We start from the raw sequence: 24,618 nt of genomic DNA, 5'->3' as shown, positions 1-24,618 counted from the left end.
AATGTTTAGGTGGAATCTTCTTTCTTGTAGTTTGGATCCATTGCTCCGTGTCCGCTTCTCTGGAGCAGCAGAAAACAACCTTTCTCCCTCCTCTATGTGACATCCTTTTATATATTTGAACATGGCTATCATATCACCCCTTAACCTCCTCTTCTCCAGGCTAAACATGCCCAGCTCCCTTAGCCGTTCCTCATAAGGCATCGTTTCCAGGCCTTTGACCATTTTGGTTGCCCTCCTCTGGACACGTTCCAGTTTGTCAATGTCCTTCTTGAACTGTGGTGCCCAGAACTGGACACAGTACTCCAGGTGAGGTCTGACCAGAGCAGAATACAGTGGCACTATTACTTCCCTTGATCTAGATGCTATACTCCTATTGATGCAGCCCAGAATTGCATTGGCTTTTTTAGCTGCCGCGTCACACTGTTGGCTCATGTCAAGTTTGTGGTCAACCAAGACTCCTAGATCCTTTTCACATGTAGTGCTCTCAAGCCAGGTGTCACCCATCTTGTATTTGTGCCTCTCATTTTTTTTGCCCAAGTGCAATACTTTACATTTCTCCCTGTTAAAATTCATCTTGTTTGTTTTGGCCCAGTTCTCTAATCTGTCAAGGTCGTTTTGAAGTGTGATCCTGTCCTCTGGGGTGTTAGCCACCCCTCCCAGTTTGGTGTCATCTGCAAATTTGATCAGGATGCCCTTGAGTCCATCATCCACGTCGTTGATAAAGATGTTGAATAAGACCGGGCCCAAGACAGAACCCTGTGGCACCCCACTAGTCACTCTTCTCCAGGATGAAGGGGAACCATTGATGAGTACCCTTTGGGTTCGGTCAGTCAGCCAGTTACAAATCCACTGAGTGGTAGCATAGTCAAGACCGCATTTTACCAGCTTCTTTACAAGAATATCATGGGGCACCTTGTCAAATGCCTTGCTGAAATCAAGGTAGGCTACATCCACTGCGTTCCCTTCATCTACCAGGCTTGTAATTCTGTCAAAAAACGAGATCAGGTTAGTCTGACATGACTTATTTTTCAGAAATCCATGCTGACTATTGGTGATCACAGCATTCCTTTCTAGGTGCTCACAGACTGTTTGCTTAATGATCTGCTCCAGAATCTTCCCTGGTATTGATGTCAGACTGACTGGGCGGTAATTATTTGGGTCCTCTCTTTTCCCCTTTTTGAAAATAGGGACAACATTTGCCCTCCTCCAGTCTGCCGGGACTTCGCCTGTTCTCCAGGAATTCTCAAAGATGACTGCCAGTGGTTCTGAAATCACATCTGCCAGTTCTTTTAATACTCTTGGATGCAGTTCATCTGGCCCTGGAGACTTGAATACATCTAGACTAGCCAAGTATTCTTGTACTATCTCCTTAGTTATTCTGGGCTGTGTTTCCTCTGCTGAATCATTTGCTCCAAATTCTTCAGGTCGGGCATTGTTTTCTTTATCGGAGAAGACTGAGGCAAAGAAGGCATTGAGGAGTTCAGCCCTTTCTGTGTCCCCTGTTTGCATTTCACCATCTTCTCCTCTGAGTGACCCCACTGTTTCTTTGTTCTTCCTTTTGCTACGAACATACCCATAAAAGCCTTTTTTGTTGCTTTTAACCTCTCTAGCAAGCCTGAGTTCATTCTGTGCTTTAGCTTTTCTGACTTTGTGTCTACACGTGCTGGCTATTTGTTTGAATTCCTCTTTGGTGGTTTCCCCCCTTTTCCATTTTTTGTACACATCCTTTTTTAATCTTAACTCAGTTAAAAGTTCTTTAGATAGCCACCCTGGCTTCTTTAGGCACCTTCCATGTTTCCGTCTCATTGGTATTGCCTGAAGTTGTGCTTTTACTATCTCCCTCTTAACAAACTCCCAGCCATCATGAACTCCCTTTCCTTTTAGTATTACTGTCCATGGGATCTCACCAAGCACTTCCCTAAGTTTTATGAAGTCGGCTTTCTTAAAGTCGAGAAATTGAGTCCTAGTATGCTTGGCTGCTCCTTTTCGCTGTATAGTAAACTTCAGAAGAGCATGATCACTCGCGCCTAATGATCCTTCCACTTCTACCCCACTAACCAGGTCATCAACATTGGTTAGGACCAGATCTAAAATGGCTGTTCCTCTTGTTGCTTCTCCCACTTTCTGGACAATGAAGTTGTCTGCAAGGCCAGTGAGGAATCTGTTTGACCTTATGCTCTTGGCTGAGTTTGACATCCAACAAATATCCGGGTAATTGAAGTCCCCCATTACTACTATCTCCCTTCCTTTTGCATGCTTGGCCATCTGTTCCAGGAAGGCATCATCTATGTCCTCCGTTTGGCTTGGGGATCTATAGTAAACTCCCACAATGAGGTCACTGTTATTCTTCTCTCCCTTAATTTTGACCCAAATGCTCTCACTTTGGCTTTGAGGTTCTAAATCTTGGATCTCTTCACAGGTATAAACATCCCTGACATATAACGCCACTCCTCCTCCTTTCTTGTCTGGTCTGTTTCTCTGAAATAGATTGTATCCCTCCATTATTACATTCCAATCGTGGGACTTATCCCACCAGGTTTCAGTGATTCCTATTATGTCATATTTAGTTTGCTGTACCAAGAGCTCAAGCTCATCTTGTTTATTTCCCATACTTTGCGCATTAGTGTACAGACATTGAAGTCCATTAATCATTCCCCCGTGTCTCTTATTTAAGGATTTTTTCCTCCCACCACTAGGTCTGCGTGCTGTTTGCTCCATTCGGTCTATGACATTTGGATGATCATCTTCATCAATTGATAGACTCCTACCTTCAGGAGCACTGTCTCCCTCCCCCACATTAGTCAGTTTAAAGCCCTCCTGATGAGGTTTCTGAGATTTTTTGCAAAAACATTCCTCCCAACCGTTGTGAGGTGCAGCCCATCGCTTGCCAGAAGTCCATCTTCAAGAAACTGCATTCCGTGATCTAAGAATCCAAACCGTTCCTGTTTACACCATTTGCGAAGCCAGTTGTTCACTTCCACTATTTTTCCCTCTCTCCCTGGGCCATGTCGTTCAACTGGGAGGACAGATGAGATGACAATTTGTGCATTTAATTGCTTCAATTTCCTGCCCAGAGCCTCGTAATCTCTTTTGATCTTCTGGAGGCTATTGCTTGCGGTGTCATTGGTTCCCACATGAACCAAGAGGAAGGGGTATTTGTCAGTGGGTTTTATGATTCCTTGCAGTCGTTCAGTTACATCTTGGATCTTAGCCCCGGGGAGACAGCACACTTCCCGAGACATCTTGTCAGGCCCACAGATCACTGCTTCTGTTCCCCTCAGTAGGGAATCCCCTATCACCACTACACGCCTCCTCTTAGGTCTGGTCGGGGTTCTTCCGTGAGGTGTCCGTTCCAAGGTCGCCTGCACATTCCCTGAGGACTGCCTTTGCTGCTCGTCTTCATATACCTGATCGACTGTAATGAGGGAGAGATCCTCAAATGGAGTCTGCTCTTCTTCTTCCATGCTAGGGGAAAGGACCTCAAAGCGATTGCGTATTTCTAAACAATCAGAGCGAACCCTGGGCCTCCTACTTCTTTGAGTCACGTTTCTCCATATATCTGGCTCCTGTGTTGGTGAACTAGCCTCCTTCTCAGGGGAGTCCCCTGTCTCCTCCTTGGTGGAGACGGTGTGCTCTGTTGCTTCCAAGAAGAGCTCCAGCTCTCTAATTCTTTGGAGCGTAGCTACACGTTCCTCCAGTTGCTGGACTTTGTCTTTTAAGAGGGCAATCAACATGCAATTGCTGCAGGTAAAGCTGCCTGCAACCTTTGGCAAGATGGCAAACATTGCGCAGGAACCACAGGCGACTGCAGCTGTTCCCTCACCCTCCATCTTGAGAAGGTGTCGTTGGGGGTGACTACAGCGGTCCTCCATCATAAAAAGCGTGAAGACAGGACAAATAAATCCCCCCAAATAAACCTATATCTCCCCCAACAAACGTTTGAGACTAGCTCCCCTAAATCTAAAAGATGGATCAACTGATTCATTTTTAATGTTTTAATAATTTTAAAGTTTTCATTGTTTGAACTCTGTGTGAACTGCCCAGGGGACTTTGTTGATTGGGCAATCAAGAAGTGTTCTAAATAAATGAATGCAAATTAATTGGGAGAGCAAGGAATTGTCTATGGGGATCTGATACAACAACTTTGGGTTCAGTCAAACTCCAAAGATGTCAGTAGGACTATATCTGTGTAGTGGTGATTTCTCAAGCTATTGCTGCCATTTTGAGCTGGTCTCGTTCAGAAAGACAATTGGCAGTGCCCTCACTGTTGCCTCACCTCAGTTCTGTTATCTTCTTGCTATGATGCAGATGCAGATTTACAGGGTGCAATGGAATTTTGTGGGTGCTGGATGATTGCCATCTTATCACTGGCTCTTATTCCTGAATAACAGAAATCACCTATCTAGGAGGATCTTTTATCTTTTTTCTTTACAGAGCTTCTACTTGTCATCACCCACCAGCAGTCCTGTGTATTGCCTGCGCTTCAGCACCACTCATCTCTATGCCACCCTGGCATCTGCCCTGTATGCCCTTGATTTTACTACCTCCTGATGGAGATTGGCTTGGACTGCAGATATAATACCCAGCTCAGGGAGCACAAAAAGGAAATGATTACCTTGACAGAACAAGCAGCCTGAAACTCACACTAAGTGCTATGGGGGAACCCAAGGAAGGAATGTTCACCTGCCTTCTGGTTCCATTAAAGGCTAATGTCTCCTTGCCTCATTTTATTTTGCACATTTTGGGGTTTTGTGTTGCATTTTAATTTATTTTAAGGGATTATTCAGCTTGGCAACTTGTGCATTCTCTTTTGCTATCAGCATAGATTCTGTTTGGGCCTCTGAATGCTGCAAGCCAACCATTTCTTCATGTTTTGGATTTAGTTTAGGAGGATGGGACTAGCTGCTTACTTCACTGACTCTCATCACTGCCACATAAATGGACACTGGGCTATAAGACCAAAGCCTTAGATTACTCTGTGCAAATTGTACCAATTTTTAACTGGCTGCATACAAGGAGTGCTGCGCTAGAAAGGTGTTGTCAGGTCAATGTGCTAAATAAATTTTACAATGGGAAGAAAGAATGTGAGTTCAAAACCAGTGACTGACTAATAGCTGTATAATTTGAATAGATTCCTAGGATCAAATGCAATGATTTGCTTACCTAAAAATAAAGTTATTTCTACAGCTGTAACTTTTGAAACATTGAACTACATCAGGCACGTCCAACTCCCAAGAGACTGTGATCTACTCCCAGTATAAAATAACTGGCAGTGATCTACCCATTGCCATTGGAGTTGTTGAGCTTTTTTTTTTGGGAGGTTTTTTTTTGAGGAGGGAGGGGAAAAGACAATCGGGGGGGGGGGGGAATCATTAAAAAGGTGCACATCACACACAGCGATACAGCTAACATTAATTTTGCTTTCCCGCAACAGTCACTGCTGCTGCGGCGCCAACGAAGGGACCTAGCACCTGCAGTCCATTAAGGGGACATTACTTGCCTGTGATCGACCACAATCTACCAGGATGTTTTTCTCCGAGAACTTTGTGCAACATCCATTCCTGATTACTTCTAAGAGTAGGACACAACAGGGGGAAAGTAGCCAAGTACCCTAGCCCCTGTCAGCCACTCCCAACAAACACCTGTGTTTGTGACACCTTCCTTGATCATCCTATCTCCAGCCTTCCATTAAGATATACAGTCCTAACAAATTCAGTGAGTGGCACTGAGAAATCAGCATGCTTAGGAGAGAACCCAAAGGTTAAAAGATCTTCAGGAATACAAAAATTTATGGGGCAGCCCCCAGCAGCAACTCATTGAGGACTGAGCATGCCTAGCCAAAGAATGCTGAATGTTCAATGAGGGGGAAATGGCTGGACCGCTGAACAGCAGCTCTACAGACTATAACATTTTGTTGCAAGTAACCTTGTTGGTTCTATTTGCCATTAGTATAGCAGAGTTCTATGGAAACTAGGAAAGGCTGTGCTTTTAAGGTTTGTGAACCTGCAGCTTAAAGATAATCATCTACCTTTTGCCTGTTGTGTGCCTGGCCGATGTTGTTGTTTAATTAAAAAATTCTAGCCATTATTCACATATAAAATTGGGATCAGGCTGAGAGGGATATAGTTTTCATAGAAGAATGATAGAGTGGACAGATATTGTTACAAGATCAGGTTATTCTTCCACGCATACGGGATTGAGAAACCAGCATAGAAATTTGAACATTTGCTTTTATTAAAATGAAATTGATACCTTCAATAGTGGTACAAACTGGCATAAATGATATACTGAGAGAGGTCAAAGTATTGAGAGCTCAGAATATACACGTTCTAGGGCAAAGGCAGTGGGAAAAAATCCTTTATGCTTTGTTTGAAACAGGTTGGGTGTTCAGTTTGAGGGGCAACTGCGGGCAGCTGACACTGTCAGCTGGAAACTATGTAAGATATGCTTACTTGGTTCTTGCACTTCCCTTTATATCAACTTTAAATGCTATTGCATGCAGTAGGAGAAGTAATGGTACTCATCTTTTTTCTGGGACCTCTCTCCTGCCATATTCTTGAAGACAAAGACACGAATTTTTAGAACCTTTAAAGTAATTCATAGTGCTATAGAGGATGCATATACCATATTGGCCTGAGTATAAGCCTCACTTCCCCCCCAAATTCCGACTGTGAAAAGTGAAAGCGCAGCTTATATTCACGACCTTACGGTATGCAGCCAGGAGCGCAGCATAGCGGTGCCCGCCCCATATGTAGTCCCCCAAGGCTGGGAAGGGAGAGAGGGAGGAAGGGAAAAGGCCACCGGCAACGCAGCACGGCTCCCCCCCCCCAGTATGCAGCCAGCAGCAACGAGGAATGGAGCAGCTGATATTTGGGCATTTCCCCCCCTTTTTTTCTTCCTCCCCTCCAATTTTAAAGGTGCGGCTTATATTCAGGCCAATATGGGAGTTTTGGCTCCCCGAGAATTGTAATTAGCACACATACAAAGACGTCAACTCCTAAGAGACTGGTGCTTCTCACCTGTGCTGGACACCAGCAGGCTGATGGGGAGCTCTAAAAGTCTTGCGAGAAAGCTCTTTCAGAATCTACAAACTCAGGTAACCAAAAAGTTTGTCTCCAATCATCTCCTTTATTAAATAAAAGTAGTAAAATATATACAGATGACATTCTGCAACTGCTGGCTACTGTGTCTTGCATTCCCCATCTCCATTATTAGCTGCCTTGATCTTCTTTAGCTCCTTTTGCAGCTCCTCCTCTGCAGCCAGAATCTCTGCTGGCTTCAGGTACTGTGAAAACGAAAAATAAGCCGCATATATCTCTAGCACAAACAGAGCTGTTACACAGTGTCAAGCTTGCAAGCCCTTGGAAATTCTCACACTTGCGAAGTCTTTGCAGTCACCCCAAAATTCAATAACACTGAGCATAATAATTTACAGAGGAAATACAGCATAAAACTGTATCTCAAATGCATCTAATTTAATGCATGTTATCTCATATTGGAACTTCACCCTGGTTAGACTACTGGACTGCACAGTCTCCCCTGGCAAACTATTCACTTAACTTTGCTGGCTATTACATTCTACTTCATATACCCAAGCAGTTTTGAATATCTACACTAAACATTACAGCCATAAGAAAAAGATGGTTACTCATGGGAGAGGAGGAAATGTGTAAATCCTATGGCATTCTAAACTCTGAAGCAGAAACAGAAATAGTAATTAGGATTTTTCCTGCTAAGCCTCAAGAAACTTATTAGCTCCTAATTTTGTAATTTTTCATTGTACTTAAGGGCCTATTTTTCTATTTGTTTCTCCAGTTTTCACAGAGATGGTGATGCCAAAAGGAAGGCCAGGAAAAGTTCTAAGTTACATTGACAAATCAGTCTTATAGGTACCTACCGTGATTATTAATGTGTTGTTGGCATGAGTAAAGCTCAGAGCAGTACTATCCAAGGGCAGTTGGAATCTGTCTAAGTCAGGAACGGAGAATTTCTTGTAATATCTGAAGATAAGCATGAGAGAGAATGTGAGGGTAAGACCATTTTTGCTCTTACTTTTGTCATCTTTCGAAAGCTAGTTCATTAAGATGTAATCCTATACATAAAACCTAATCTACAAGTTAGAGAAACAGAAATGCATTCATACTTCTATTTTGACCAGAAACAGTTTCAATATTTAACATTGATCACTCTCCCAACATGGCTGCATGTTTAATCAATTTTAAAAGCACACATTTTGATTGAGTCTGAAGATGTCCCTGGTTGCTGGGACTATAGTGTTTTTTAATGCAAGTACATATAAATTGCAATGGCAAGCACCATTTTAAGATATCCCACCTGCTATGAGAGAGGAGGGATTCCACAGATGATATCTACTACAACACAGCATCATTCAAAAATGAAGTGTGCTTGTTTTCCCCTTAGATTTATTTTCTCATGTGCACATTTAGGCTGCAAACTATCTCCCTGATTTGCTGTGCAGGTCTCCCTCTGCCCAGTCCCAAACAGCTCCAGCAGCTCCACTCCTCCAGTGTGCAGCTTCTAGATCATCCTACCAAAGGTGTGAGCAGGAAGGGGTACAGCTTGCAAGATTCCCATTGGCACTAACTCACAGAAAGCCCCCAGATGGAGTGTTCTGGGGCAGAAGGAGCTGAGTCAGGACCACTGCTGTTAGTTGATGGCACTGGTCCAGATATGGGTCCAGTTGCTACACCAACCCAAGACTAGCATAGTGCAGAGTTTGCCACATAGGTTTGCCTGTGTGCCCTGCGTTCCATTCCTGCCAGCGTGAGTGGGTGCAGTGGTGGCTACACCATTCTGTCCCACACCCCAGCTAAGGTTAGACTAGCTCTGTTAATGAATTTTATTTTTATTAATAAGTCAATATGAATACCGTGGTACCTCGGTTTTCGAACATAATCCGTTCTGGAAGACCGTTCGACTTCCGAAACATTCGAAAACCCAAGGCACAAAGGGTGGTCTGCAAATTCAATAGAGAAAATTGAATTTCGATTTCCAAGATGCGTTTAAAAATCGAAGCATTTACTTCCGGGTTTTCGGCATTCGAAAACCAAAACGTTTGACTTCCAAGACGTTCAAAAACCAAGGTACCACTGTAACACCAACTGACTTAAGATTTCTTAATCACGTGAAAGCTGTGTTTTCCAAATGTGGCTGCAGAGTGCTGGGTAAAGTGGGAGAGAACCATAACTGTTTGAAGGGCTGTTTATTTTCAATTACCTTGAATCTGTATTGGTTCATACACCTTTGTCCTGCCAAGTATCTGGTGGATCTAAACAGTCTGTCTTCTACCCAGCTATGACTTAACAAAACTGAGTGAACATTATTCTTATCTCCCCCCTACCCCACCCTCTGCACTACTACCATTTAGCCCCTTTGTTACTCTTCCCTTGTGAAATTCCCTCCATCGCATGGACATGTTTCTGGTGCCCCAAACTGAATGGGAGAATTTATTCCCTGGTGTCAGGCCCATAAGCAATCCTTCTCCATTAAGCCCGTTCTGCTTAGAGGTCGACTGCTTGAACTACTGCTGCACAAAACATGAACCCTTTATTTTCCAAGCCTTAGCGAAAATGCATACAAAGGACAACCAGCCTTGGATGCTTTGCCTGCTAGCAAGGAATGTTACCGCAGGGCTCGGAGCCTTCTGCGTAAATTTGGGAAAGGTGGCAGACATGGATAATAATAGGGGTGTCAAAGGTTAAACTGCAAAGATTAGTTGAACACAAAGACATGTTAAGGAAGTGTTAACTTCTTACTGATTGAGACAATAAAAAGCAGGTCCCAGAAAAAGCCCAGTGTTTCAAAGAGCCTAAGGAACCCGCACTGGGAACACCAACTTTGCCCCCCAGCCTTCCCCAGGACTGAAGTAGTGGGGAAAATAATACCTGGTATGGTCTCCAACTAAAATCTGTGAGAGATCAAAGGAAAACAGATCTGCTGCTTTGCCCCCTTCTAGTGTAATGTTAACTGCTACCTTGCCCTGCAATAATTGAATCTGCTGTGGCTGAAGAGGCTTTGCCTGTTTGTTTGGAAAGTTTGCTTTAATGGATTTGTTTTACAGCAAGAGGGCTAGAGCAAATCCCACTTGAGCAGCCTTTTGCTGTGGCTAGAGGGGCCAACAATGAATGAGTTGGAGCGGATGGCAATATTTTCTTTTTTAAGGTCCCTCGGGGCAGCTGTGTGTTCTGGCAGGGCTCCTGTGCTGTCAACAGCTGCATAGTCAATGTTCAATAGGTTTAGTTTTCTCCCTCGGTGCATCTCCCTGCGTGGAGATTTCATCTGTTTAACTTCTGCCTGCCATGCAGCTGTTGGAGGCATAAAGATATCCCTAACTGTAGTCTCTTTGGACTCCTAAGTGCAGGGATGGACTTGTTTACCCAGCCACAAGAATTGACACGGTTTTTAGGAGTTTATATCTAGCCTAAACAAAAGCCTGATTTTGGTAAAAGCACTAAGAGTACAACAATTGTAAAGAAGATCAAACACACACAGCATCTCTGCTCCTCTCAAAATAATATACCACTAGCAATAAGGGCAGGAAATCTGAATTCAGATTATTTTATCCCCACCACCACTATTCACTATATTAGCAGCCATCTATAGTCCCAGAAGCTTTTTGAAAAAGGACTTCACCGGCATTCGGAGTAGCAGGGGTGGGGACTGCAGCAGGGCAGGCCTTGCTGGAAAGGGAGTTCCATAAGGGAGGTGCTACAAAAGAAAGAAAGCCCTCTCCTGTAAATCTTAAACTACAGAGAGGCTTACAGGGCAGGAGACACTCCTTCTTATGTGTCACCTCTTAAGTTCAAGATGTGGATGCCAACCCAACACTTTTGCCTTTCACAATACATGTCTTGCTTGTTGAAGAGAAGATCCTGGGGATTTGATCCTGCACACAGTTAAGAGCAGTTCACTCCAGGTATATCTAATGTACCTAGATGTACCTCATCTTTCCCTTCTCGCAGTTCTGAAAACCAAAATTATCTCCCTTCTTCTCCTCTTCCGTACAGGCCTGCTAACCAGTAGCCCACAAGCAAAACATGAATGAACCGGCTCTCTGCTGTTGGTATTCAGAGATGCTATGCTTTTGGACATAGAGATACCATTTAACTATCATATCTAGTAGCCAATAATAGGTAAATCCCCAATCAATTTGTCATGTTTCCTTTAAAGCCATCAAAGCCAGTGATCATCAGCCCATTGTTTTATATGTGTGAATAAGTCCCCTCTTCTGTGTGGCCTCAATCTACTGGTAATCAACTTTGTTGGTTGACCCTGAATACCTGTGTTATGAGATGCACCATGCGTTTCTGCAGAAAGTCGAGGCTAGTCAAGGGCTGCTTAAATCAAGAAGTACTTAAGCATCTCCATACCTATCAAGAGGAGGCCATTGAGCAGCAAGAACTTGATCTTGCACCTGCCAATTGCAGTCAGATAGCAAAGATGCTAAGTGGAAGGCCTACAGGGTCAATGTAGCCTGGCCTTCATTGTGAAGTGTTCGACAAGTCTCAACCATATCCATGGCCCTTCACTGTCACTGATTAATAGTATTCTTTGCCCTCAGAAGATCTTTAACTTAAAAACATAACTGGCCAAAGAGAGCAAAGCAGCTCTTTGCCAACAGCACCACCTCTAGGTAATTTTCAGGGATTGCACAAAAAATAGGTTAGAGAATGGAAGGGAAAATCAATGTTTTCCCCGCAACTTCTTCATTAAAAATTGGGATTGAGTAATGCATTTGCTTCTGTTTGTAATGCTATTGTCAAGCAGGAAGAGGAGAAGTGATAAAACTTTGCAATAAGTTTTCTCCAGATCCTGGGCTTTATCAAAATCTGCAGCCCCCCACTCAGCTTCGCCCCACCTCAAGGGAACCTTGTGCTTACTGACTTCTTATTTGTTGTACGGACCACACAGCAGCGCTCATCCTTCTCCACTGAAACACGATAGACATCTTTAGGATAGGGCAAGTTCCGGATCCGCCACTGGAAGCTGTTCTTAGTGTCTTTGCGCATAAAGATAGGCTAGAGAAAAGGCACATTTCAGTTATCCTGGCATCATTCAGATGGAATAGATAGCAGTGGGGAGTTTTGGGCTTTGCACATTCAGGTGCTTGGTCTAGTTATGTGGACCCACATAGCAGTACTGAGGATGGACTCTCTTTGAGGTCACCCCCCACCCTCGCTTATAGTTCCTCAAACGTATCAGGAATTCTATAAGTCTATAAGTCATTTATATAATTTCCAAGCAGTCAGAGGCTTCTTCAGGATACACAAATGAAACTGATGTGGAAGAATGGGGAGGAAGAAAGCTGTATTAGATTTAAACCAGAAGAAAACAGGTTAAAGTAACAAAGGTCTCATAGATGAGGAACAATGTGGTTTCTGGTAGAGGTATCATGAGCCCGTTCCACAAGGAACATTGGTTACCCCATGCTGGTGGTGAGATCATGAATTTCCCTTGGTCATTCTATGGAGAGAGCTATTTATCTTAAGGAAGGGCCATAGCATAGTGGGACAGCACATGCCTTGCATGCAGAAAGTTTTAGGATCTGGTATCTTTGGTTAAATTATTTTAAACAGTAGCACTTGGAAACATTCCTAATTCAGTAAGTAGCTGCTGCCAGTCAGGTAATATTGATGGACCAATAGTCTGACTTGGTGTGAGACAGCTTTACAAGTTTATACCAGCACTAATGTCATAGGCATATGTTCTCCAGTGAGTCACGAAGTAAAGTCACCTAACCGAGTACTACGTATGGTTTCTCAACCCAGATACATCCCCAAGGAAACAGAAACCATGCATTACCTCTTTCTCTGCTCCAAAGCTAAGATGAGCTACATTATGTTACTTTGCAATGGAAGCATTACTACTCATCTTAAGAAGCCAAACTGTAGTCTCAGAATTCAGAACAGGTAACCTAGGAAAATGAGACCCATAGCAATTTCAGATGTGATTGTGATGTAGAAAGGAACTTGCCTTACTTACATTAGTACTGCTCTCCTTAATGAGCTCACGATCCAGAGGTCCTGATGCCAGCAAGTTTGGCTCTCCCACCTCAACCTGCCAAGCGCCACTAGCACCCAAGGCATTCTTCTCTCTCCATTTCCTCACTGCAAAGAAACAGAAAGGAAGCACCTCTTTCAATTGCTTTTTCAGGGAAACATCCTCAGTAAATTTGCATTTGAGGATGGGATTCTCTTGACACTTCAAGGAGTAACTTCAGATGTTGCATGACTGAGAATTTTTATATAGGAGTAAGACATGATTAACAAGAAACTGCACTAGGCATGGTGTAGGTTTTCTGGAAAAAATTGAAATAAGAAAATTTCCCAATGCTAAAAACCAATTGAAGCTGATTTAGCAATGGTGGGTTATTTAAACTTTAAGTTTTAATTTATCCTCAGTTATGCCCCGCATGCTGAAAGGGGCAACAGAGCCATGCACAGTTCCCCACCCATGAGATCCACATGGGTATGGGGAACCACATAACTTGAGGGTGGGGCTATCATGCTCAAAGTTTCAGCTCCTAGAGAAGTCTATATATGTGGCCTTACCCAGCTCAGATGTTCACACTCAATATGCAGAAGTTGGGAGAAGTGTGATCATGAGGCCTCAGGGGCAAGGTCAAAACAATCAGGCCTTCAGCTTTCATGGAAATATACTCACAGTCTTTTCTGGCTCAGACATACATGCTTAATGCATGTTACTGTTGAATTTTATGGAATAATGCAGTTTTAGAAACACACAAATGTCCAAGGATAAATGTAGTATTGGGAAAATTTCCTACTTGCATCACTGCTAATATGTAACATGCAAGCTCATTCTACAAGAGTATTCTTTCCCGTGGTCCTATCAAGTATGAATTTGCTTCCTAACTCAAAGTACAGTGGTACCTCAGGTTACCTCAGGTTAAGAACTTTGCTTCAGGATGAGAACAGAAATTGCACAGTGGTGGTGCGGCGGCAGCGGGAGGCCCCAGTAGCTAAAGTGGTACCACAGGTTAAGAACAGTTTCAGGTTAAGAACGGACCTCCAGAACGAATTAAGTTCTTAACCCAAGGTACCACTGTACAATTCTATTCTACTTCTATGTTGGAAATATTTACCAAATTGAGTGGGAGGATGAAATGAATGAGTCACAAGCGGCCTAATTCGAAGCTGCGCTATAACTAAAGGCATTTTTGACTGGGAACTTCCCTTTGCTATGATCAATATGAAACCCGGACCTGTGCTATGTGCAGTAACTGTCAGATGCAAGCTCCTACTTCTCATCAACCTGTACTATTAATAGGCCAAGCCCCTGTTATGACCAATTTTAAACTCCTAAGAAAGAAAGGAAGCTTGCTTACAAAGCAGCTGGTTTGTCTTCAGGTCATATTCCTCTGCCATCTCCTTCCCATTGTCAAACAAGTAATGGATTTTTCGCATACCTAAGGAGAGCAGAGGTGAGTGAATCCACAGAAATGATGTAGAGAAAAGTCCCACCCACTGACACTCCCTGACCCTGTTTTCAGCTACCCCAAGACTTAGCTGGAGAAGCCAAAAGTCTAGACCACAGCATCTGTGGCATTCTGGCATTCACAGGCTGCCACCCTAAATCATACAGCTTGATCTTATGGGACAGCGGACAGAGATTTCAATGGGACTGACCCAAGCGTAAATGACTAAGGCCCAACCCTTTGCAAATTTACTCTTAGTTAAGTTCAGTTTTAATTGTTATTTTAAGAGATTTATACCCCCACCCTTCGACAAGTTCCCAGGGCACCTCACTGGGGCTGCTTCCCAGGTAAGCACAAGCAGGGGCTGCCGCCTCAGTCGAGCCCTTGGGCTGTACGTACTAAAGCAGCCTTAATGCGAAGGTGACAGCCCAACTCACACTCGCCTGGAAACAAGCCCAAGCTGAACACAGTAGGATTCACTTCTGAGTAAATATGAATTGGATGGCTCCTAGACCCCTTTACCTTGGAAGCAAGTCCCACTGGAACCAAAGAGTCTTATTTCGGAGAAGACACGGGACAGTAGAGTGTTGTAACCAAATTTATTGTGGCACAGGCTTTCGTGGACCGCAGTCAGCAGTCCTAAGCCCTGCATTGCATACACCCCACTGACCCCGGGGCTCTACTTTCCCCGCTTCCTCGTACTCGCCCCAGTCCACCCCCGTCCCTCGCCGGTGCTCGTCCGCAGCCCGTCAGGATCCGGGCCTCGCCGCTCCCCGCTCCCTCCGAGCTCCCCGGAGGAAGGTCTGCCGAGGACGCCCCGCTCCCATTTACCGTCCCCGAGCAGGGCGGTCTTCCGCGCCGCGCGCAGCTGCTCCAGCCAACTCGGCCCGGCCATGATGCCGCCGGACGCATTGCCAGGGCAACCGCCCTACACTTCCGGCCTCTCCTGACCGGACACGGAAGAAAACGCCGCGCGGGGGGAAGTTTTGCTGCTTCTCCCCCTCGCCCTCCCCCAGTCCTCTTTCGCGCCCGCAACTCCCCGGGTAAGTGAAATAAAACGCGAAATAGCTCCCCGCCCCCACCGCGCGCGCGCGCTCTCCTTCCTCCGCCCGAGGGGCGTTTCTAGGCCTCTCCGCGCGTCTCCTTAGCCCCGCCCCCCTCCCTCCTTAGTGGGCCTCATCCTACCCGAGGGGAGATCGGAAGAGAGCGAGCGCACAGGTGCAAGAAGAGTCGGCGCACCTGCATACCTGCCGGCGCGAAGCCTCGCTGCCACGTGGAGAGGGACCTGGGGCCTGTGGCGGTGTTGGACTCCATCTCTCATCAGCCCCATCTCCCATCCTGCTTGGCCGGGGTGATGGGATTCGTAGTCCAGCAGGCTCTGTTTACCTCTCTGAGGCGACGGCAATATTGGCCTGCTTGGCCGGGCCGATGGGATTCGTAGTCCAGCAGGCTATGTTTACCTCTCCCCTGTTCTCCTTTATGGTCTCGCATTGTCTCATCTTGGTCTCCTCACATCTGTCCGGCACTCCACTCTGGAAGTGAGACACCTCCTTCTGGCTTCCTGTCTCTTCTTGCATTCTGCACAAGCTCCACGTCCCTTGCCTCCGCTCTCTGTAGCCCTGTTACAACGAACACCCTGTTAGGTTTCTGCTTGTGACGTAGGCTCCTCCAGCTCTACCACCTTCAGCCATCCTAAAGTCTCCTGCTCCCTCAAAATACTCTATCTACCCTTTCTCCCCTTATGCTTGAAACTGTCTCCCACAATACCTGTGTGGTGTTTCCTAATTTTTCAAATTCCTCCTCAAATCCTACTTTTTCTGTGAGGCCCTTGGCTCAGCTCCCTAGTTCCTATGCCTTGCTGCAACTAAGGCTGTAACTGAGCCTAAGCACATGCAACTCAAACAATTGTGTGTTTTCCCCCTGTTTATCCTTGCCTCCACTTTTAATTCTCAGGGCTCCAACAGGGCCACCAGGATTGATGCTCTGTATCCACCACCATTTAGGCTCCCTAGTGGCAGCACTGCTGTGGTCACCAGCATCCTGCTCCCTTCACAGGCTTGCCTGTGAGCTTGCCTGAGACCCCAGTGATGTAATGGATGAATTGCTGAGTAGTCACTCTACTCCCAGCCCATTGCAGCAGTACCGCAACAGGTGAGCCAGGGGGAGGCTGATAATTTCTCCACCACCTCCCTGCGTGCTGTCATGGACCTTCTCAGAGATGGTGACAGCTCTGAAATGGGCCAGGAACTGAGTGGTTGCTTGGGACCTTGCCTGTTATAGTGCCACTGTGGAGAAGTGTGAGGGGAGTCTGGTGGCTGCAGAAACATCACCACTAGAGGGCCCAAGGGGCAGCAGATCCTGGAATGTATGTTTTGGTTTGTGCTGGGGGCTCCACTGAAGACAGCCTGCCCTGTACCCCCTTAAAAAAAACAACTGCAGCCAAACTGTTCCCCTGAGTTGAATTTTAAATTGAAAGCTCCCCGGGGCAGGGGCCTGCCCTCATACTCTGTAAAGTACCATGCACACTGAGGATGCTATATAAATAAAAGGTGGTGTCTGTGGAGCTAGTGTGTATTCAGGAATTCTTGAGGGAGGTGGCCTTATGTTACTGCTATGAAGCACTAAGTCTGTTGGTCTTTGAATGTACCACATTTTGCAAATTGAAGCGAATAAGACCTATTAATGATTTGGTGGGATATCTACCAGGGCCTTTCACCTGTTGCAGAAAAATAAATGGCCAGCTCTAAACACACAACTGAATTAACATAGGGAGTGCCTTTTGCTAGAAGATTCTCTGTCATTAAGGTAGATCACAAGCTAAGGCATGCCCCCTAGAAACTGAAGTTACCCTATTGGCATGTCAGATTCTTGCACCTCATTAATTTCCACCTCTAGCTAAAGTTGCGTATAAGGTTACGTTTCACCTGTTGGCATGGGACATATGATAGCTTGATTTTCATTTCAGGTTTACAAATACCTTTGTGTTGTTAGTCACTTCAAACTCTTGCAATCTTTACCATCTTCCTCAGTAAGACTGCTTACTTCTGCCTGGGAAGGAGGCATCCATGTTCCATGGAGCCCCAAGGAATTGTCAAAGCTTTCCCCAAACGAAAGAAGATCAGATATGATTCACAGAAGGCAGTGCCTACAAAGGTACTGAAAGAAGAAACCAAGAATGAGCAAGGTGAGTTTTCTGTTTGCTTCCTCAGCCATGTGAAGCTATGAGACAACCTAGCATGCTCTGCTTGAGATTACTATGGCCTAGCTGTTAGTGCAAGTGGTTTACTTGGGGGAAAATCACTTAAACCTGGAAGGTTCCAATCAAATGGAGGCATTGAGTTTTGAAGTCTTACCTGTGTGCTACAAGAGATCTGGTCTTCTCCATACTAGTTATGGCTTCAGGCTGTCAGACTCCCATCACTCAGATAAGACATGAAGCCTACTCTTGCTTTGCTGAGTCTTTTCTCTCTGGCTTTCATTAGCAGCATGGTTGGAGCCAATCACTGCCTATGTGCTGCAAGCAGGAATTGGCCAGGCCAGGGCTGAGATCTTCCGCAAGCAGATCGTCCAGAACGGGGGAATTGTGTGCAACCAGCTTTCCCCAGATGTGACACATGTTATAGTGGATGAAGGCATGGACTGTGACCGAGCTTTCCGGCTTCTCAAACTAGCCAAGTTACCCCAGGGATTGCAACTGGTGAAGGCATCCTGGCTGAGTTCCTGTATTGCAGCACAGCAGATCTTGAAGACTACTGGCTACAGTCTCTTCATCCCGGAGAAGTAGGTGCCTTTCTTACTTCAGCATGTGGTGGCAAGTTTTATGTGGAAGTCCATTTCTTATTTTGGGAACGGACACAGAGGAAAGAGAATTGAATTCCCCATTTCTTTTCAATTTTCTCACACTCTTGTTATGGATAGAATGGCTGCCTTCAGAATCAGTGATTGCACCTTGCTGTATGTTTGATTCTTGGCAGGTATCTGGATGTGTCAGACACTTCAAAGCAGCAATCACAACTTCTGAATGAAGTGATGGTCCAGCCTCAAATGGAGAGTGCAGTCCTGGCACTGAAGGATGAATCTCAGGCAGATGTTTCCAGCGCTCCCTGTAGTGCAGCAAATTCCTCAGGGCAGCAAGAAGTTAAAGGGGTGAGCCCATTTAGCAGATTCCCATTTTTGTGCTTTTGAGCATTTTTGTAGGCTATGCCAGGGTTTTTATTGGGGAAGAGCTGTAGCTCAGTGACAGAGCATTTGCCTTGCATGCAGAATATCCCAGGTTCAATCCCCAGTGTCTCCAGGTAAGGCAGGGGGAAAGCCCTGCCTGAAATCTTAGAGAACTGCTGTCACTGTGGACATGATTGACACCCCTTTGTTCCAAAGATGAAAAGGTGTCATGCTCCTCTTAGAGTTAGGGAACAATATTGTAATTGGAACGAGGTGTGTGTGTTGACAACAGATTAAGCAGGTGGAGTCTATAGATGATACAACCATTTTTTTCTCTTCTGAAAGGAGTGAATTTGCCTCTATTAAACAAATGCTGGGCTGTCATTGTAGAAGCTGGGCACCTAACGTGCTTTCTTTGGTTACTTTTTCTAGCAAGCTTCACTTCAGACCACCTAAAAGTTACAAAAATAGGAAAATGTAGAAGGAGCTTTTGGCAGATTGTTTCTGCGTTAGAATGTATGTGTGTTATTCTGCTGCCGTCTTTGTTTGGCAATGCCTTCATTTATGCTAAGTCTCCTCTTCATTCAGAGAATCTGGCAAAAATATACACTGGTGTAAAAGCTCTATATGTCCAGTTGCCTTGAATTTTAATCTTTCTTAACTCTGAAGCAATATTAAAATCAGCTAGTAAAATACTAGTTACAAAGTGTTAGCACCCTAAAGTCAGAACATAAAAAGATCATATTGACTACGATGTGCTCCTTATAGCATCTTGACCACGAGGTGTAATGAATAGAAGTCATTGTTCAGCTTCTTAAGTATTATATCCTTTCTGTTTTCTACTAGTCAATGGAATACCTGGTATGTTCATAATGGGATGTTGCCCCCTTGTGCCTGAAGTAGAGAGCAAAAGGAAATTGTGCCACTAAAGTTGCTGTAACATGGGACATCTTATTCATGCTCGCTCATCACCACCACTTCAAAATAAAGCCACCTTCATAAGTTAAATGAATCCATAGCATTATGGTCACTGCAAGTACTCTGCCAGCTATGCTTTCTTGTAGATGATCATCATAACTGAGGGGAGGAACATGTTATATGCAACTGTACAGCTTATGCTTTTTATTTCTCTCTCTCAACCTATCTAATGATTGTGGTGGATCTCACAGGGACTACCAATCCCCTTTAATGTTTCAGAGTCTCCCTGCCTTTGATGCATTATGAGCCAGTGCCTTGCAATTGCTTGCATAAGTAATGGCTACATTTCACAGCTGCCTCTTCTACCTCTCTCCAAAGACAATCTTGGACAACGAGGGAACTGAAGGGGAAGAGCCTGTTGTCACTCTGGGAGAACTGGAAGCACTGAGGTCAGGCAAAGACCCAAACACTTTGCCAGGAGATTCTTCTGTGGTGCTTCCCACTAGCAAGTGGGTTTGTGCCCACTCCTCTGCAAGCAAGAAAATTAATCATAACCAGAGCATTACAGAGAAGCTGGAGCAGCTGGCAAAAGCCTACTCTGTCCAAGGGGACAAGTGGAGGGCTCTGGGTTACTCAAAAGCCATAAACGCCCTCAAGAGCTACCACAAGCCAGTCACCTCTTATCAGGTAACTCAGATAGATCTCTTCTAAAGCAAATCCTTTCTTGTCTTCTCTTAAGCAGCTGCAGCTTAATGTTCTTGGGAGCAGCCATTAAGTCTATGGAGCAACTAGTCTCTCTTCCCCTGCCTCACACTTGCAACTCCTGGCTGCACTGCATCCTGTGTGGCTAGCCAGCAGCTTCATTGCACCAGACAGTTGTAAGGTCCAAATTGCTTGTGTTTTAACTTCCCTGGGCTTGGCAGCATTTCTACTTGGGCCACTGTATAGAGAGATTTCTTAAGTATGAAAGCCTACACTATGCTTCTGGTCATTTAAAAGGAATGCAGAGGAAGTCACTGTCTGCACTGAGAGAAAGACAGAAAAATCTTATACTCAAAGAGTAAAGATCAGATTTTATTTGCAAAAAATCCATAGGCTTCTAAATCCCAATTTAGGAAGGTGGATTCTTGGATAGGAGGGTCTGTGTTAGATACCCTCAGGAGTCAAGAACCAATTCCCCCCCTGCCCAAGCTGAGCCTAGTCATCTCCAAGCTGGAAACAGATGATATTTCCAGATTAAATCATCATTGTAGCCTTTTGTCTGTTTGTGGCTGTTTTTCAGGAAGCCTGCAAAATCCCTGGAATTGGGAAGCAGATGGCAGAAAAGATTGTGGAGATCCTGGAGAGTGGGCACCTTCGAAAGCTGGACCACATCAGTGAGAGTGTGTCAGTGCTGGAAGTATTTTCCAATATCTGGGGAGCAGGAGTCAAGACTGCTCAGATGTGGTACCAGCAGGTAATTTTCTCTCCTCTGCTGTCAACAAGTCCTGCAGTTTTGCTTATATTATGGTATTGTTACAAGGACCCTATATGTGAGTTAATTCTTTAGTTTCATTGCTGAAACTGGTATGGAAAAACCTGCTAGAGGAGGGAACTTCATACATGTCCCGTGTGTCCTCTGGGCAGGGCTTCCGCACTCTGGATGACATCCGCACTAAGGCTTCCCTCACCAGCCAGCAGGCCATTGGCCTGAAGCACTATGAGGACTTGCTGGAGCGCATGCCACGTGAAGAAGCTGCCCAAATTGAGCAGACGGTGAGTACCCCTGTGAGGACTGTGGGCAGAGCAATGTCGAGGCTTAACAGGTCACATGACACACCTCATCAAATCAGCTCTTGAGGCAGCCACAATTCTGGTAGGTCCCACATAGTTGGACTTCCTGGCAGTTCAAAAGGGAAGGATGATGAGCAAAACCGCTGCCTGTTTTGCCTTTCCTCCCTCCTGGTTGGCAATCTGGCACATACCAGATTCTGCAAACATGTATAACTGGGATGGGAAGCTTTGGTCCTCCAAATGTGGTTGGACTCCGGCTCCCATCATCCCTGGCCATTGACTGATGGGATTTGGAGACCCAACACGATCTGGTGGACCCGAGGTTTCCCATCCCAGCTCTAAAGAGAGCCTAGAAATCTTACCTGTCTTTTTTTTTTGCTACAAACCAACAATTCTCACCCCTTTGTTTGCAAGCTCCCAACCTGATAGGCCAGTCTTTCTCTAAAAGGACCCTCAGACTGGCAGAGCAGTGGTGCAAAAACACATTGAAAATCTTTGTGGTGCCTCCCATGGTAGGGAAAGGGAGCTTTCTAACTTTCTGAACAGGTCTCCCTTCCTTTTGTGGGTTTGACCAGGATGGTGCTCATAGAAGCCAATAGGCAGTTCATAAAATTCTTTTTGGGTTGCAAGTTGTCGGCTTATAGGCTGAAGTTACGTGATCCTTTATCACTGCTTCTCCTGTACATTGAAATCACCATGGCAGCACTGGGCAGCATGATACTGTCACTCAGTCACAGTGCCTGCTCCTGAAGAATGCATCGTTGCCAGGTAGGGCATCATTCCTTGCACAGGATTAACGCTCTTTTGGGAGCCCCTGCCCTTGGGAGTGGACCTATTGTGGGTTTGATGGAATTACCCATTTCTTGCCCACCTCAGGGAGTAGGCAAGAGAATGAGGGGATTAGCTGCTGTCCGTCTGAGACCCAAGGTGCTGTGTGGGGCTGGCTGCTTTCAAGAAAACTTAATTGAGGATGCAGAGGGACAGATCTGCATTCGAAAAGCCATGAAAGCTGTTCCCAAATGTTGCAGGGCAAAGGTTAATGAGCTTATCCCTCACTAATGAAGGATGATCCTGGAGACTGACAAGGAGCACTCAGACCCTCCCCCTCCCGCCACCGCCCAGCCCCACAACTGCTTCCTTTCCCTCTACCCATGCCACTCTCTATGTTCTGAAGCAGCAATCATGTCTTTGTTTAGTAAGATGGATTATTGGCACCGTGACACCCATAATCCTGAATTCTGAAATCACCTTCAAGTGATGCTTTTAAATGAAGCCATCAGAAGTATGCTGGTGCAGAGAAGCTCTTGGGCGAGGGACTCTTCTTTGGGCACCCACCCCCTGGGATGTGATTTCCAGCAGTCTAGGGTTTGACTGCTGTTCTAGCAGGACATTTTGCTCTTCACGCCAAGAGTTTTCCTTCCATGAAATGGGAAATGGCCCAGCCCTGCAGGAGGAGAGTGCCAGGGTCAGCCAGCCTTACGCCAGCCCAAAATACTGATCCCGTATGAATTTTGGATGTCCTGGTGACTTTAGGACTGGTTCTGCTGCGTCACATATTTTGCTAACACCCTTCTCTTCTAAAAGGGCTAAAAGGTCCCAGGTCCCACTCTTTTTCAACCTGCTTCATTACAGCTTTGGACAGAATTCTTTGTTTATGCAGCAGAGTAACATCCCATAATTTGGAAGGGTTATTGTCACCTGTAACCCAAACTACAAATGGGTCACAAGTTAGCTAACCTGCATACGTAACAACTCATGTAATTCAGCATCCTGAGAATTTTAGCATTCATTATCACCACTGTGAGAGTTTGAAGTTAAATTTACAGTAAACTCCCAAACCCCAGTCGGGCTCAGTACAATTTTCTGTTGCGAAGGGGCTGGACTCCTTGCCCTCCCTTATGCCCAGCAGAAGCAGAATAAATTTAATGATTTCATGATTCATACAAGCAAAAGAATTCAGCTGTCTTGACAAAAGAATTTGAATTATGGTTTATGTTTTGTTTTGTTTTGTTTTGTTTTACCCACACTGCTGGGGGTAATTGAATCACCACAGTGGATGGGAATGGAAAGATACTTGAAATCAGCAACTACACCTCTGCCCGTTCCTCTACACTGTCTTTCACTGCAGGTCAGAGAAGCAGCCCAGTTGATCAATCCTGGGCTGGTGTGTGTTGCGTGTGGCTCGTTCCGGCGGGAAAAGTCCACCTGTGGGGATGTGGACGTGCTGGTGACTCACCCCGATGGGCACTCGCACCAAGGAGTGTTCAGCAAGCTGCTTGATAGCCTCCGGAAAAGTGGTATGAGGGTACCTGTGGGGCTGGAATGTGGCAGGGCAGGGTAAGGGGTCACACTGTTGAACATTTTCACCACTCTGAAATCAGCAGAATGGAAATCCAGAATGTGTATCTGGCACTGCCATGTTGAGCTTGTCTTGGCAGTTCATCTTGGCACTAAAAGTGCCTGTATCTGGGACTTCTTTGGAAGGAACCATCTCCCCCCCCCCCCCATAGATAGTTGGGCTCCCTGCATGAAGGTCTTTATAAGAAGGAATGGTTTATAGTGCCTGCCATAATATAACAACATGGGTGATTCTGTTTCTTAACATACTTCTCTGTACGAATGTCAGAACCTCTTCTCACCTATTCTTATACCGTAAAGATGAGGCCCACAACCTAATGAACATAGCAGGTTTGATTAGCTTCTAGCTCACATTTTGGACTCTTTGTTCTTAGTGCCAACATACAAGGGCAACAGAGCCTCTATCTCTAGCCAAATTTTGGTGAAAGCCTTTACTCTTGTCGTTCTCCAAGATACTGGTTTAGCTATGTCTTAGATGTTCTTTTAGGAGAGAACGTATATTTTGAGAGACCAGAATGCTGATCATGATCAGGTAGTACAGGTCTCTTGTATGTTGAACACCACGAATTGTCCTGGTGGTGCACAATCTTGATAAGAGCATAAGAAGACCCCTGCAGAATCAGGCCAGTACTTAACAGCAGTCTGCCAGATCCCAGGAGACTCCCTACCAATCATGTTGGTGAGCCAGGAGCCCAGTACTGATGCTAGCAAGCAGGGAGCCCTCCAGCACAGGCTTACAACTGAGTGGGGACAGAAAACAATCCTTGCAGGAATCATAGAATTGGGACCCCCCCCCGAGTCATCTAGTCCAACCCCTTGCAATGCAAGAATCTCAACTAAAGCATCCACGACAGATGGCCACCCAACCTCTGCTTAAAAATCTCCAGGGAGGGAAAGTCCACAACTTCCTGAGGGAAGCTCTTACTGTCAGAAGGTTCCTCCTGATGTTTAGT

The 24,618-nt window shown here is 45.3% G+C and overlaps 3 protein-coding genes across 18 annotated transcripts in view; 2 read left to right on the top strand and 1 right to left on the bottom strand.

The window, feature by feature from the left end:
- Positions 1 to 5,193, top strand: part of FBXW4 (F-box and WD repeat domain containing 4) — a 78,758-nt gene extending 73,565 nt beyond the window's left edge. Inside the window, exon 9 of the mRNA XM_053389433.1 lies at positions 4,435 to 5,193. Coding sequence (XP_053245408.1) covers positions 4,435 to 4,551 — 117 coding nt within the window. The 3' untranslated portion in view covers positions 4,552 to 5,193. The remainder of the gene's footprint in view (positions 1 to 4,434) is intronic.
- A 1,915-nt stretch (positions 5,194 to 7,108) lies between these two features.
- Positions 7,109 to 15,800, bottom strand: DPCD (deleted in primary ciliary dyskinesia homolog (mouse)). Of its 7 annotated transcripts, none has more exons than XM_053389439.1 (6): positions 15,641 to 15,800; positions 14,366 to 14,446; positions 13,003 to 13,127; positions 11,905 to 12,038; positions 7,898 to 8,000; positions 7,109 to 7,285 (listed from the first exon to the last, which is right to left on the bottom strand). In XM_053389439.1, the coding sequence occupies exons 1-6, from the start codon at positions 15,783 to 15,785 to the stop codon at positions 7,181 to 7,183; spliced, it is 693 nt and encodes a 230-aa protein (XP_053245414.1). In that variant the 5' UTR covers positions 15,786 to 15,800; the 3' UTR covers positions 7,109 to 7,180. The 7 variants fall into 7 exon arrangements, with proteins under 7 accessions (XP_053245414.1, XP_053245416.1, XP_053245417.1 ...); XM_053389441.1 differs by having other exon boundaries at positions 15,695 to 15,800; XM_053389442.1 differs by lacking the exon at positions 15,641 to 15,800 and adding an exon at positions 15,287 to 15,376.
- POLL (DNA polymerase lambda) overlaps positions 15,413 to 24,618 on the top strand; it is a 127,033-nt gene continuing 117,827 nt past the window's right edge. The window contains exons 1-9 of one of the 10 annotated variants that reach the window (XM_053389421.1): positions 15,418 to 15,498; positions 16,409 to 16,606; positions 17,485 to 17,639; positions 17,938 to 18,235; positions 18,430 to 18,601; positions 19,913 to 20,221; positions 20,817 to 20,990; positions 21,161 to 21,289; positions 23,436 to 23,604. In XM_053389421.1, coding sequence (XP_053245396.1) covers positions 16,548 to 16,606; positions 17,485 to 17,639; positions 17,938 to 18,235; positions 18,430 to 18,601; positions 19,913 to 20,221; positions 20,817 to 20,990; positions 21,161 to 21,289; positions 23,436 to 23,604 — 1,465 coding nt within the window. In that variant the 5' untranslated portion in view covers positions 15,418 to 15,498; positions 16,409 to 16,547. Of the gene's footprint in view, positions 15,499 to 16,121; positions 16,607 to 16,630; positions 16,762 to 17,484; positions 17,640 to 17,937; positions 18,236 to 18,429; positions 18,602 to 19,912; positions 20,222 to 20,816; positions 20,991 to 21,160; positions 21,290 to 23,435; positions 23,605 to 24,618 lie in introns of those variants that run through there. The other 9 variants (XM_053389423.1, XM_053389425.1, XM_053389428.1 and 6 more) reach the window with 9 other exon arrangements.

This window comes from Podarcis raffonei, chromosome 5 (assembly GCF_027172205.1).
Source record: "Podarcis raffonei isolate rPodRaf1 chromosome 5, rPodRaf1.pri, whole genome shotgun sequence".
NCBI classification, from domain to species: domain Eukaryota; kingdom Metazoa; phylum Chordata; class Lepidosauria; order Squamata; family Lacertidae; genus Podarcis; species Podarcis raffonei.
The sequence above is the reverse complement of the archived record's forward strand: the minus strand, read 5'-3'. Positions and strand labels throughout refer to the sequence as shown.

What these genes read in the sequence shown, in the direction of transcription:
- DPCD (XM_053389439.1), bottom strand. Translation starts at nt 15,785, where the DNA reads ATGGGGCTGATGAGAGATGGAGTCCAACACCGCCACAGGCCCCAGGTC. An exon ending in CTCTTCCGATCTCCCCTCGG is followed by an intron (nt 14,447 to 15,640) that starts GTAGGATGAGGC and finishes TGCTCTCCTTAG; the next exon opens with GTATGCGAAAAATCCATTAC. An exon ending in ACAACACATTAATAATCACG is followed by an intron (nt 7,286 to 7,897) that starts GTAGGTACCTAT and finishes TCGTTTTCACAG; the next exon opens with TACCTGAAGCCAGCAGAGAT.